Here is a 13,677-nt window from a genome sequence, read left to right as displayed (position 1 = left end):
AACTTACTCAGAAAAAGAGTGATTAGTATTTCTATAGTCTGTGTTTAAATCAAAACACAGAAAATGATACTCTCTGTTGCTTACTTTTATAATCATACTCCTTACTACACATCATTGTTAAAAAAAATGAAGAATGGTATCAGTCACTAGAAAAATATGCATCTGGATTTTGTAATCATAACAAAGCATGGAGGGCGTGATCCAGAGATTTTTAGGTGTCTCACCCCTGCAGAGTGACTCACTGAGCTGAAGTTAGGCATTTTGTTCATTGGACTGCCAAAAGGTTGTTCAAGAAAACCCACGTGTTGACTGGGAAGCTTCTCTGAAGTTAGGGTGCCCAGATGGAAGAGCATGTGTGAGACAAGGATACACACATTCTGATGCCTGTTCAGTGAACATGTCTATTTTTCTACATATTGTCTTGACAATGTGAAGTGCATGAATGTTGTGAAAAATAAGGGTCAGGAATTCCAGTGTACCCCTCATTTTCCCCTCTTAGCCTAGAGGCCAAAACAGACTGGAAATCAGGTCCAGTGGTAGATGTGGCACTTAAGAACATGGTCTTCTGGTAGACTTGGCAGTGCTGGGTTTATGGTTGGACTTGATGATCTCAGAGGTCTTTTCCAACCTAAATGGTTGTATGATTCCATGGAAATTACAAGGTAGATATAGCAGAGGAACACAGCTCAACTCCTGTGAGTTGGAATTCCCTTCGTTACAGGAAACGTAAGCCAGATGTGTCACTTATAGAGCACCCTAGTTGGCAGGCTGTTGTATCTGGTGAGACTAGTGCCAGTTTTGATGGACAGGGGATGTACACTAAACTTAATTGTGCGTTATTCAGAGTTAACGCTGTGCTTCCTTCAGCTACTCTGATGTAATTTCCTGGGTGCTTGAGAGAGTGCAGGGGACATTGCCAGTTCCAAATGTGCTTACCAAGTACTTCACTGTTTCCAGAAAGAGGTAGTTGTGAGTGGGTGACTTCTTTTTAGACACTTAACTCACTTTTTTGGGGGCTTGAGCAGTGTTTACCATTTAAACAATATTTAGGTGTAGCCATGTGGGGTATTCAAGTAAGCATGGAAATTTGCAGGTGTAAAGGTGTCACTGAAAACCATGAAAATGGCAATTGGAATACGTTCTCTATGCATTCTCTTCTTTCATTTAAAGATTTTTCTCTTCTGGCACTTAATTGGTTTAAGACAGATCTTCCATGACTTTAATTATTTAATTTCTATCACAGCTAAATAACCAAACAGACATAGGAAAGAGTTACTGTGCTTCTATGCATCTGGATGCTGTGTGATTAAAAAAAAATTTAAAAAACCAAGAAATATATTTTCTTGCTATTTACATGTTCTCTAAACTGTCTTAATAGGCTTTTTGGGTCTAAGTATGAACATTAAGTTAGCTGTCCATGACTGACCAACCAATATTGTCTGTGGTGGAAGTTCACAAGCCATGTCTCAGCAAAGCAGCATGTGAACACTGTCTGAGGGGCCAATATTGGAAGATGCTCCTACTCCAACATTAACAGAAGTGAAAAAAATTTGGGAAGCCTGGCCCAGGGTGAATATTGTTCCATATTGTCAGCTAACCTACTTCAGGTGTGGCTTGGTAGTGGTTAATTGGATGATTTGCTCAGGAAACTGGGCTGAAAAATTCCATGCCTAATATGATTTGAATACAAGAAATTTTAAAATGGAAAACCCATTCATCTGTGTAGCTACTACCTCTCCCTGTGCTTAATGTTTTCTTGTGGTTTGTTATTTGCCTTTTTTTTTTTATGACTTCTTCCTACTTGTGATTAGAATTGTTAGCAGGACAAACTAGATGTTTGGAAATGTCCAGACTTTCCAACGTTTGTTTTATAAAGCAATGTGGTATTCCCCTAGCTGCTTTCCACTTAAGGAATTGGCTGAACATTAACGTGATTATCTTTCATAGCATACAGAGTGAAAGAGATGCTAAACTACTCACTCAGCAGCCTTTGTCAACACTTCAGATTGTAAACGAAGGACATAATGAAAAGGATGTTGATTTACTACTGAAAGGATGGTCTTCAACACATTGGATCACTAGCTAAGCTTCTAAAATGCTGTTTACTGAAATTCTAGATTATGGCTTACAAGCAATAGCGCAAATCATTTGCAGAATAAACAAACGTGTATACTTGAAATCTTTAGTTTATCCTTTTGAGTCTAATCGTTATTTTTTTCCCCTTGCTCAAATTTAAATATTCATTATTTAAGAGATTTCAGAATCTAAAGACTATTGAATGATTTTTGAGCCGAAAATAGGAAGAGGTGCTTTGGTGTACAGGTCTGCCTCCTGTCTCTATATGTCTTCAGTTTGATGCTAGTAGATGATGTGTGATTAAATTCTGAGGCCAGCTTTGAAAAATCCCATGTTAACTTGGGGGTAATTAAATATGTAAATCTGTTGTGAGTGCTGTGTAGGTAACTTTTATTTATGCTTAGTAAAGTATAAAATGGGCATCTCTATTTATAAAGCTATTGTTTAAGGTTCCCTTTTGTTCTGTCCTTGATTTAATTCAGTCTAGTCAAGTTTTGCTCAAACAGCAGGTTTGGTCATTAGTAAATAACACAAAAATAGCTCAACACTTTGATCTGTACAGTCCTTACATATAATGTGCCTGAAGGCATGCGTAATATAAATATTTTGTAAGTGCAAATAATTAAAAGATTTTGTATAATAGGCATGTTGAAACTAGCAGTATTTTGAAGATTTTCAGTTCCTTTTGGATGACACAGGGAGAAAATAATAAAGAAAAACCTCAAATACTCTCAGAATTTAAAAATCATTTGGTTTGAATAGCAGTTATAAAATTATTCAAAATCCCATTATTTTCATAAGAGAGAAAGTATTCTTTTTTTTTTACATAATAATAAAATGTATAGTGATTTTAAGCTTCATGTATGAGCTGTCTTTATATTCAGAAGTACAAAAATTTACAAGGTGCTTCAAAGTTCTGGTTCTATTTGTGTGAGTGTGCTAATGTGTTTATTAATATTACTTAGTTGATCTGCTGAAAAATAGATAAATTCTAATTAAAGATTTTTTTTAAATTCTAGTTAAAGAATTTTGTTATATTTTTGATTATTAGACTGTTAGGTTGAACATCATCCTATGACCATGACACAGTTCAGTGAACAAATTCCATCTTTACATACTAATCAATGCTGAGGAATCCAATAAAGAAATTGCCAGTTCCTGGTGTGAGCTCCATCTCCAATGAACACGTCAGGGAAAGGTCCCTGCCAGTGTCACTGCTAATGCACTGTTTTACTCCAAAGGTTGAACTACTGAGTTTTTGTTCTTGAAAGCAGTATTGTTATTTCATTTTGGAGCTAGTTGTCATTAGCTTCTTGCCTTTTTTGCAGCAATTTATTTCCAAAAATTGTGAATGAGGTAGTAGACTGCTAACTTGACATCACCTTTTGTTTCTTCTGTGATTCTGGAGCTTATGTAGGAAAGGGAGACTTTTCTCTTGCTCACTTAAAACCAGTTCTTAAATATCTTTGAGCTCTAATGCACTGCAAGGAGCTCTCTAAGGTTCTTTTTAAAACTAAGAGCATCTTTGCATTTCCCCAGAGCTCAAATTGTTCATATATATATATATAACTGCAAAGCTTTGTGTAGCATAATACAGAAATTTTGTAAGATGAACTATTCATTATTCTCAATCCTTCACATTGGTAAATATGTTCAGTAATTATTTGTACAAATATTAAAATAAAAGTATTTCTAAGTGTTAGTTTTGTTGAAGCAAGAGACATTCACAAAAGACATCTTGAATGTTGTAAATTCACTTTGCTCAGAATACTTTTGATTTCTTTCTCTGTGGTGTCTGAGAGTACAGTTTAGGGAAAGCCTGCAAGTGCAGGCTCCACTGAAATCTGCAGTCCTGGCTTGTCTCATCTTTGACAGAGCATTTCAACTGTGTCAGTTACTTGGATCAAAAAGCTGAAGAATACTACAGGAAAACAAAAATGGAGGTTGTCAGCCTGGTACAACTGACTGAACCATCAGTACCAGTGCCAGAGGTAGGGAGAGGAAGCTGGATTGTCTTTTCTACCAGCAGCCCACACTGATGTTACCTAAATGTGTCAGGAAGCTGTATTTTAAGAAAGCAAACGACCAGTTTTATTTGCAGGATAGATACAAGATTTAAGAGATAAAAGATACAAGAAAGAGATTACTCTTGTCATTTAACAGCTCTTTTAGGTAAAGTGCCTGGCACTGTTCTGTCAAGTTTATGAAGTTCCTGAACAATCTTTATTATCATTCTTTCTTAGGCCCTCCAGATTACTATAATGATAGCTCATCTTTTTAATCTGTGATTTTTCTCTTGTTTTCCTGGAGAATTGTGTCGCTGTTGGTTCATTTGTTTTGGTCTTACTTGGAAAAAGGTTGGGGAGCATATGAAGGCAAGGGTGGAGGCTGGAGTTCTCTACCTGTCACACAGAACAGACGGAGCTGAGCTGTATCTTAGTTTGTGCAAAAGCAAATTCTGATCTCAGTCCTGCCCTTATGGAGGCTTAGGAGCCTGCACAGGCAAATTCCATACTTGCCATAAATGTACACCATCATCGGCTTTTGCTGACAGCTTCAGTCAGCTGGCACAAGAAGCTTCACAACCCGAGGCAACTTTTGATTATCCATAACTTAAATGCTTTAGCATTCTGGAAATAAAGATCTGCAGCTTAAACTTGGCACAGGGCTCTGTGGGAAACCAGTGAAGCACAAGGAACAACAGAAGGCGAGGAAGTTCAGGCAGTGTAGCCAAGGAGACACCCAGGTGCATCGCAGCTAGTTAGTTATCTGGTGCTTTTCTGTGTGAGTCTCACAAGGCTGTGTGAGTACATTGCATTGCTGTTTCCAAAAGGATTTAGGAGGGGAGTGTAGTGCCAAAGCCAAGTTGGCACTTCTGAGAGGCCAGAGCACGTCACTTGGAGAAGATGTACTGTACTGCTGCTTGAGATGTCAGTATTTGGGCAGAGTCCAGTTGTGGGTTTGCTTGCAGTTTAAGTACTCAAACAAAATGGCTGTGATTATTAACTTTCTCCTTTTGTCTTGATGTAATCTGGTATAATTTTGTTCCTTATCATTTATCACATTACGACCGCAGATCTATCAGGTGAATGACAAGTGTGTAAATAACTGTATTTTGGTGATAAAGAATATTGCAAAGTTTGTGTCTTCCTCTTCTTTGGTAGCCATAAACTTAGCAAAAACCCAGCTAAGTGTGATCCTGTGCAAGTAACCTGCTGCCTCAGTACTAGGCTTTCCATTAATACTCTAAAGATATTTGCTTCCAGAAAAGATCAATTAAGTGCAATTTCGTGGATTCCTTCCATTAAGATGATATTGTAATAGTACAAGTATGCCTTCATGAAGGATAAAGAGTATTGTTGCCTCTAGACTTCACATATGAAAACCATTACCACAATCTCTTGTTGCTTCATATTTGGTGATTGCTCACTTGGGGTTTCTTGTTTCTTTTTCCTTTTTTCTTTTTTACTAAACAGACTTGGATTATCACTTGCTTTTGTCTTCAACTACTCCTACTTAATCCTCTTGTCAAAGCCCAGAGTTCCTGCGGGAATCCAGTCACAGATGATGTGAATGACATTGCAAAATTGGTAAGTACCTTTTATTGTACATTATTCTGTATGTTAAAAATAGTGTTTAGGGGCACTTACATTTCTAAGCAAAGTTAGTAAGTCTGTATTAGAACTAGGGGAATATTAAAAGAAAATCCATCAACATCTGTCACTTGAACAACTTGAACTTGAAACCCTTTTTTGCAGTGTTAATTGAAGAGATTACCGTGACCAAAATGGAGTATATATACATATGTAGTTTCCTGACTCCAAAATTCAATAAAAATTGTCCAAAATATTTATTTCCTTAAACATTCTTTCGGAGCAGACTGTTCCCCATGCAGATGAAAGGTTATTGTCTTTGTGTTACTGACTTGCTCCATAGCAGACTGCCAGCAAACACAGCTGAGTTGAAGCAGAAGTCTTTACTGTGGGTATATGAAAGATAAGTGCCATATATAAAAATAATGTGATAGCAAACATCATTGTAGCAATCAAAGCAATAACAATTGAACAGATTTAGCAATCTTTGGGTGTGAGTGGGTTACATGCATTATATGTTTTGCTACTTGCTGTACCCAGAAGTTTAAGTCTGAAGGACTCACAGTTTCATATAAAAACTAAATTCATTTAAGGAAGTTGTAACTGTTACTTAATTGACCACTGCATTAACCTGAAAAACTGCATCTGCTTGTAAAGTCAATTGTTTTTTTAGCTCCACTGAAGTTAATAATTAGGCTATTTTGCAGTAGTGCAGGATATAACACTGAAGATTTTAAGAAATAATATGTACTGAGCACTTAACAAGCATATCTTCATCTGCATATTGAATCTAGCTGAAAACTGTAGCTTTATTGTGGGAAAACAGTTGCAACATCCGTGTTATTATTATCATACACTTAAATTGGAGCCCCTAGCATTTGCTGCCTGTGCAGTCTTCTTAACTTCTTTTCTTTGGTCCTTTTTATATACATTGGCACATAGTATAAATCTCTAGGGGTACTCTAGTCCTACTTAAATGTTTAGTGATTCAAATATCTTTAGGCAGAATTTTGAAGTATTGGCATATTTATTCCAGATAATATTTCATCTCTTGGAAGAGTATTAAGCTTTGATGTAAACCTGTATAAAGCATGCAAGAACAACAGAATTCCTGTGAGGGCTGGTGAAATTGTGTAGTGCAGAGATAATAACAACTTTTTGTCAATTATGTGTCCTGAGGAAAAATGCTTTAACTTTCCCTTTAGTACAATTTAAACATCAAGATTGTATAAATATAGGTTACCAAAAAAAAAAATAAATAAATAAATGTGCAAGCAGCTTGAATAATTTTGTGTGTGTGTAAAAGTGTGATTACACTGTCCAGGTTACACTGTTCTTCTGCTACTACCAAGCCTGAGTGGAGTTGGGCACTTCTTTGGATACTCCTCCATTAGGATGCTCTATGGTCATTCTCCTGACTTGGACCCGTGGCTTTCAGATCGCCCCACAAATGCAAAATTGAGGTCAAGTTACCAAGCAAATTCAGAGATACTTTGTGTTGGAGAAATAGCAGAGTGATCAGAAAATGCAAAGCCCTGGACACTTTGGTTCTCTCTGTTTTGAGTTGCATGAGTTCTGAGAATGTTTTGAGGAAAGTCTATCTCCCTATTTTTTCTGTGCTAATATTTGCAGAAATAATTTCAATCAAACCATATGAGAATTAAAAGGATAAGATAAAATTAAGTTTAGTGCCCTCAATTTAGTATAAGAACTCTTTGTTTCAATTAATATGATTATATTGCATGTTGATCATTCTCTTTTGAAATTCTACAACGTTGCAACTAGACATTGAGAACAAAATTTTAAAAATACATAATAAGTACTTCTAAAGCAAATCCTTGTTAGCTGACAGTGTGAATATGAGAAGGGAAAAGCCTACAAAGAATACTGACTGATCATACTACTTTGTAGCCAGTACAGGTTTTTTATGCTCTGCGAACTATATCCCTAGCACATATAAAACGGACTCCAACATTACATTGCTTAAAAATATGGTTCAGAAGACCCTAGAACTCTTGCAAATTGAAGCAAAAAATTTGTACCATTTCTGCTTTTTGAAACACAATATACTCACTTAATTAAAGAAGGATATTCTGATGATGTATATCTTTAATCCCTCAGCCACTCTTCATAGGACTCACTCTCTAGACCCCTCCCCAGCTTTGCTGCCTTTCTCTGCTGTTCCTCTTGTAGTGAGGGGCTCAGAACTGGACAAAGGACTTGAACTGTGGTCTGACAAGTGCCAAGTACAGGGAGACAATCACTTTCCTGGTCCTGCTAGCCACAGTATTGCTCATACAGGCCAGGATACCAATGGCCTTCTTGGCCACCTGGGCACATGTTGGACCATGTTCAGCAAGCTCTCCAGCAGCACCCTGAGGTCCTTTTCCTCCAGGCTGTCACTGTTCCCCTAGCCTGTAGCACAGGGCAGAGTTCTTGTGAGAAGTGCAGGACCTGGCACTTTGCTTTATTCAACCTCAGTCAACTGGTGCCAGTCGACCTATCAAGCCAGTCCAGCTCCCCCTGCAGAGCCTTCCCACTTTCCAGCAGATCAGCTCTAACATTAAACTTAGTGACTGAGAGTGTTCTTGGTCGCCATGCCCAGATGATCAATAAAGATAATAAACTGATACTGGCTGACCCCAATAGTGAGCCCTGGGGAACACTAATCACCACCTGGTTCTGGCACCATTCACCATCAGTCTCTGGGCCCAGCCATTCAGATAGTTTTTACACAGTGAAAGGTGTACTTGTCCGAAGCATGAGCTGCCAGCTTCTCCAGTAGAATGCTGTGGGAGACAGTATCAAGGGCTTTACCAAAGCCAGGTAGACAACACCCACAGCCTTTCCCTTTGTCTGGAGATCCTATTGGCCTTTAAGTAAAAGTTTTATTTCTTCACCGATCCAAAGAATCTGTGCCTGTAGAACACAGGGTCTTTAGTAAATATGCTCCCCTTTCACACTGAGAACAAATTGTAGCCCGGAGGATTTCAAAGAATTGTTACATGTACAGTTATTGCTCATAGTTATTATGATGTTATCCACAAACTCTGTCACATTTGGACACAGTGATATAATAGTTATTCCTAAATGCTTTATTCTCAGCCAGAGTGTCATGTTCTTTAACCCTTTTTGTCCACATTTATGAGTATAGTCCCATCTCTGTGTGCACTAAACTATCTGTTCAGCAGTAGTGCACAAATACCATCACTTACCTTAGGATATTGGCCTCTCTTCCTGTCTCATCACAAATTGTCAGGCATAACTAGTCTAGAGCCTAGTTTGGTATGAATCCTTCTTGGAGGCAGAGTGGGATGTCTTTCATCTCTCCAAAATGTTAGCCTTTCCTGGGCCATTTCTCACTGTAAAGTTATACTACCATCTCTCCCCACTCTTCAAAGTTCACTTTTAAAACTTTCATGGTCTTTCTTGTCATAATAGAAGAAAAAAAGTCTGTAATTCTCTGGACAAACAAGTAGATTTTTCTTCCAAATTCTCAGTGGATTAAACTCTAGTCTATGATAAACCTTTTTCTAGCTTCAGCTTCTGTAGTTTTGCTCTTCTGTCTGTTCACATGCTGCTCTGACCCTTTATCACCTACTTATTTCCTTCAAGCTGTTCCTCCTTTTTTTTTCCACTATCAATGGCAAGCTTCTTGGGTTTATCTTCAAAGGTACTATTAACACTGCCTGTGTTGTCATAACACATGCTGAGTTTGCCCTCAGCTTCTCCTCATTATTTCCATGGTATCTGTTACACTGTTTGTGGCTGCAGGAAAGATGCTCCTTGATGAACTCCAGGCAGATTCCCATCCTCTTCCTATCTCATGCTAAAAATTCTTTGCAGTATGAATCTATATCCCTCATTTGGCTTTTTCTCCAATGTGTTTCCCCCCCCACCACACACACTGCAGTGAACCTACAGCTTGCTAAACAGTGCCACAATTTCCTACCTCGTCTTTGTTTATTTGGTACTGGGCTTGCTTCAAGTACTGTAAACCCTCTACATCCCTTGTAGAGAGCTCCTGAGCATGTGGCTGTGTTCTGCTCAACTTCATTGTGCTAAAGGGTTATGAGAACATGCCTCAGTCATGACCCTCGGTGAATATAGATGTGAGATGTCTACTAAGCCTAAGCTACTGGAGAAAAAAGTAAGGCATGCTGTGCAGTGCCTGAAAATGTGGGTTATTTGCCTAATCAACTTTGTTTTGAATAATAAACTAAGGAACAGATGTGTGGCACAACTTGTTTTCAGTGGTCTTAATCTGGATTTTTTCATGACTAGACTCACACCAGAAGAAAGAATTGGAAAGAAAGAAATAAATTCATTAGTTTTCTGGACATTAATCAATGTAAGACCAAATCAGACTGGGATGTCTTCATAAAAAAATGACTTGTGTATTCTGTAAGATTAAGTTTATTCACATCTAGCTAATATAATTTTATCATATGAAGAATATAGCCTAAGTAAAATGATCTTAAGAGGCAAAGAACAATTGAATAGTAATTTTTGTTTTTTAATGATGAGAACTCTAAAAGGGCATAATTTCATACCTATAGAGAATTAAAGTATCTAGAGATTATTCATGCTGCACTACTCATCACATGACCTCCTGCTTCTTTTGTAATGAAGATGTCTGGAGGGAAGCACATTACTTGATGAGCAAATGTTCCGTATTATGAAACTGTAATTGCAGCTCCTGTCAATAATGTCTGTCCCCATTGTTCTTTTCAGCACAGTAAGTCAACAGAAAGCTGCATCGCTGTAATTGTGCATTTGATTTTGCATAAGAATTAGGAATCAGTTTCATATATGTTCATTAAATATGAACATCAAAACCTATATATAAATAGAATTTTCATTGAGCTGTGCAGTATGTACAGGATATACCTACATATTTTTATTTCATCCATTATCAAAATATAAGATACCTCTTCTTCCATGAACTACTTACCTAAAGTAATTTTCTTCTTTTGAATGTTGGAAGCCCAAACAATAATCGAGATTTACTGACCAGTTCCTTGTTTGAGACATGCTGTCAAATACTTTGCTTTCACATTACATCTTTGCTGTAAATATGTACTTTACACTCTCTGCCACATTTGATTTTTATTTTTAAATGGATCTAACTCTCCTGAGTGAAGGGGTTATAAAAAATTATCCAGAGTTGTTATGCTGCAAATAATCTGCCACTATGACTGTAAAAAGTGTGAACGGAAATCGTTAGCATGTTGTCTTAAGCCAAATGATGAAGATTTTATTAACTGCTTCATTAGCAGATGAGATGGAGTAGATTGCAGAGATGGAGGAGACAGTGGAAGCTCCTGCAGGAAAACAAAAGCCAGAGAAGCTGTGACAAAGAGCTAGAGAGGAACTTTTGACCAGGGCACGTAGTGCTAGGACAAGGGGGAACGTCTTTAAACTGAAAGAGGAGAAATCTAGGCAAAAGCAAGAAATTCTTTACTGTGAGGATGGTGAGGCACTGGAGCAGGTTGCCCAGAGAAGTGGTGAGTGGCCTTTCCCTGGAAAAGAGTCAGGACCAAGTTGAGTGGGGCTCTGTGCAACCTGGTGTAGCAGAAGATATCCCTGTCCATGGTAGAGGTTTGGAACCAGATGACCTGTAAGGTCCCTTCCAACCCAAACCATTCTATTATTCTATGAAAAGAACAGGAAAAGAGAAACAAATAGACAGAAATTTAGGGTTGAAATAATATCTAAAAGGAAAGTATGTTTTTTCCCATCATATGCTTCAAAGTAAAAAAGAAAACACTGAAAATGCAAAATGGTATATTTTACTTTATTAACATACTTTATTTTTTTATATGTGTATAAAATCTATATCTGTGCTTGTCTCCTTACAATTTTCATAACAATCGCAATAAAGGGAATTTTCAAGAGCAGTAGCGCTCATTTCAAAGCGTGATTGCAGATAGGTCATCTCTCATGTCTGCTGTTGGGATGAAAGAGTAGTTTATGGAACCCAAATCACTTTTACCTCCTTTTTTCATCTCCCCCTCTATGTGACCGTGAGCATTTTTTAAAACATGTTTGGGTTATGCAATGTTAACAGTGCTGTATTAAATATTCAGACCTCTCTATGCCAAAAGCAATCTTACATTCCCCAGTTTGAGATTTTGTTACAGCTGGGAATATAGCACTTATTGTTGGTTTTATATGGATTTAAAGATGTAAGTCTAGATTCCCTGCTCTTCAACTTTTCTCAGCCTGTTAGCTTAGGATATCTGAAATCACATACAGCCACTTAATCAGAGAAACTTTAGTTACATTTTAATTGCAATTCAATGCTTTTGGTTCTACATATTCCTTTGCAAGATTATCAGTTCACATTCTCTATATCAACCAAAACTTACTTCTGTTTAAACCAAGGTAAATCACGCAGGCAGGTGTTTTGTGGCCCCCCCGGCTTTGTCACTGTACTCATGGAGCTGATTAGAGGAACTGACAAAAAAACCATTCCAGGACTCAGGTATTTTGAAGGGTCAGTTCTTTTCCAAACACCTTTTCTCAGGCAGGTCAGAGCTGTCTTGTCATCTGCTCCTTGTTGGAAGCCACAGCAGCCAGGCACCCTGCACAGAGTGGGTGTGCAGAGTCCATTCATTCCTTTCAGGATCATTTCAGCAGATGAAAGTTGAGTGGTTGGGTTTGGCTCAGTCTTGGTGGTTAGTGCTCAACAAAATTTCGAGATACATTTTCAGCAAAGCAAGAGAGTACAAAATGCAGACCTAGTATAGACATACCCTTCACTCTTACATCAGGGGCTTTACCCTATTTTCTGTGTGTGAGTTGGGAAGTCCAAGTGAGACACAAATGTAACTTCATCTCTTTGAGATCCATCATTTACCAGCACTGCATCTGACATGTGGACTTCAGTCAACAAAACTTTAACAAATTTTGTCTTGAGGCAGTGCATGTATTTTGACACCCTCCTCCCAGTGATCTTCATTTTTAGTAGTAAATTCAAAAATATCTTATCTGATTCACAGTCTGTCAAGGAGAGAAATATCTGAGGCTGAGCTGTATGCTCCAGCTCTGATTGAGAAGGTGTAAGAGCTCTTGGGCACTTAATTTTTTTTTAACTGTGCGTGAAAAGTGCTTGAAGTGCTCTGATGCCAGGAAAGTAGATCGTATACATAATGCATATCAATTCTTGTAGTGTTCATTGATATGGAACAAATTTAATCTTCCAGTGACCTTTCTTATAGAACAGTGGTTTTGCTGCCATTGCTAAGTGTGGAATCCCTCTAGAGTGAGTAAGGGAAACTTTTCACATAGAGTAGCATCTTCACTATCTATGCTGCTTGAAGTGCTGCTAATCCTACCTCTCCAGTAATGCAAAGGAAGCTAGAAAAAAAATGGAATACTTATTGGTATGCCACGATGCTGTGATGTTTTAAAGAAAGGAATAATAGACAAAAAATTTGCATGAGGATTTAGAATAAATCTGATGCTCTGAAGAAAGAACAAGTATATTGAAATATTTTTCAGTATTTATAGCATCTTGAATCAAAATGTCAGATAAATAGAAATTAATATAGAGAATTTTTGTGGCACTTCTGCTTTAGGAATGTGTAGGTATAAAAATAAAAGAAGAATAAAAGAAGAAACAAAACTGATTTGTGTGAGGGAATTTTTTTGAGGATCATTTATATAGTAACTGTTCTAAAGCAGGAGAAAGATAGATGTCATTGATCTGAAAAATTGTATCTTAACCCACATAAATTAAAAAATGTTTGGAATTCACTTGTGTTTGGCTGTGTATAAGAATTACCCTTGATCATTTCTAGAACCATAACGTTTTTAAATAACTGGTTTAATTTTTAATTGAAACAAAATTTTAGTTAAGAAACAAAACATTATGTTTTGCCAAACAAAATACTACCTAAAAACTGCTCAAGGGGAAAAGAAATCCCTGTGCTGGTTGCTATAGCAGCAGAATCAAAAGCAGCCATAACAGAATGATCTTTAACCCGAAGCAGAAATGCTTTCC

The 13,677-nt window shown here is 37.4% G+C and overlaps 1 protein-coding gene across 2 annotated transcripts in view; it reads left to right on the top strand.

The window, feature by feature from the left end:
* Positions 1–13,677, top strand: part of KITLG (KIT ligand) — a 56,215-nt gene that overhangs the window by 20,044 nt on the left and 22,494 nt on the right. For both annotated transcript variants that reach the window (XM_015629188.3, XM_015629187.2), the window contains exon 2: positions 5,553–5,666. In XM_015629188.3, the coding sequence (XP_015484674.1) occupies positions 5,553–5,666 (114 nt within the window). The remainder of the gene's footprint in view (positions 1–5,552; positions 5,667–13,677) is intronic.

The sequence above is a fragment of the Parus major genome, chromosome 1A, assembly GCF_001522545.3.
Source record: "Parus major isolate Abel chromosome 1A, Parus_major1.1, whole genome shotgun sequence".
Lineage (NCBI taxonomy): Eukaryota > Metazoa > Chordata > Aves > Passeriformes > Paridae > Parus > Parus major.
This window is presented reverse-complemented; position numbering and strand designations above follow the sequence as displayed.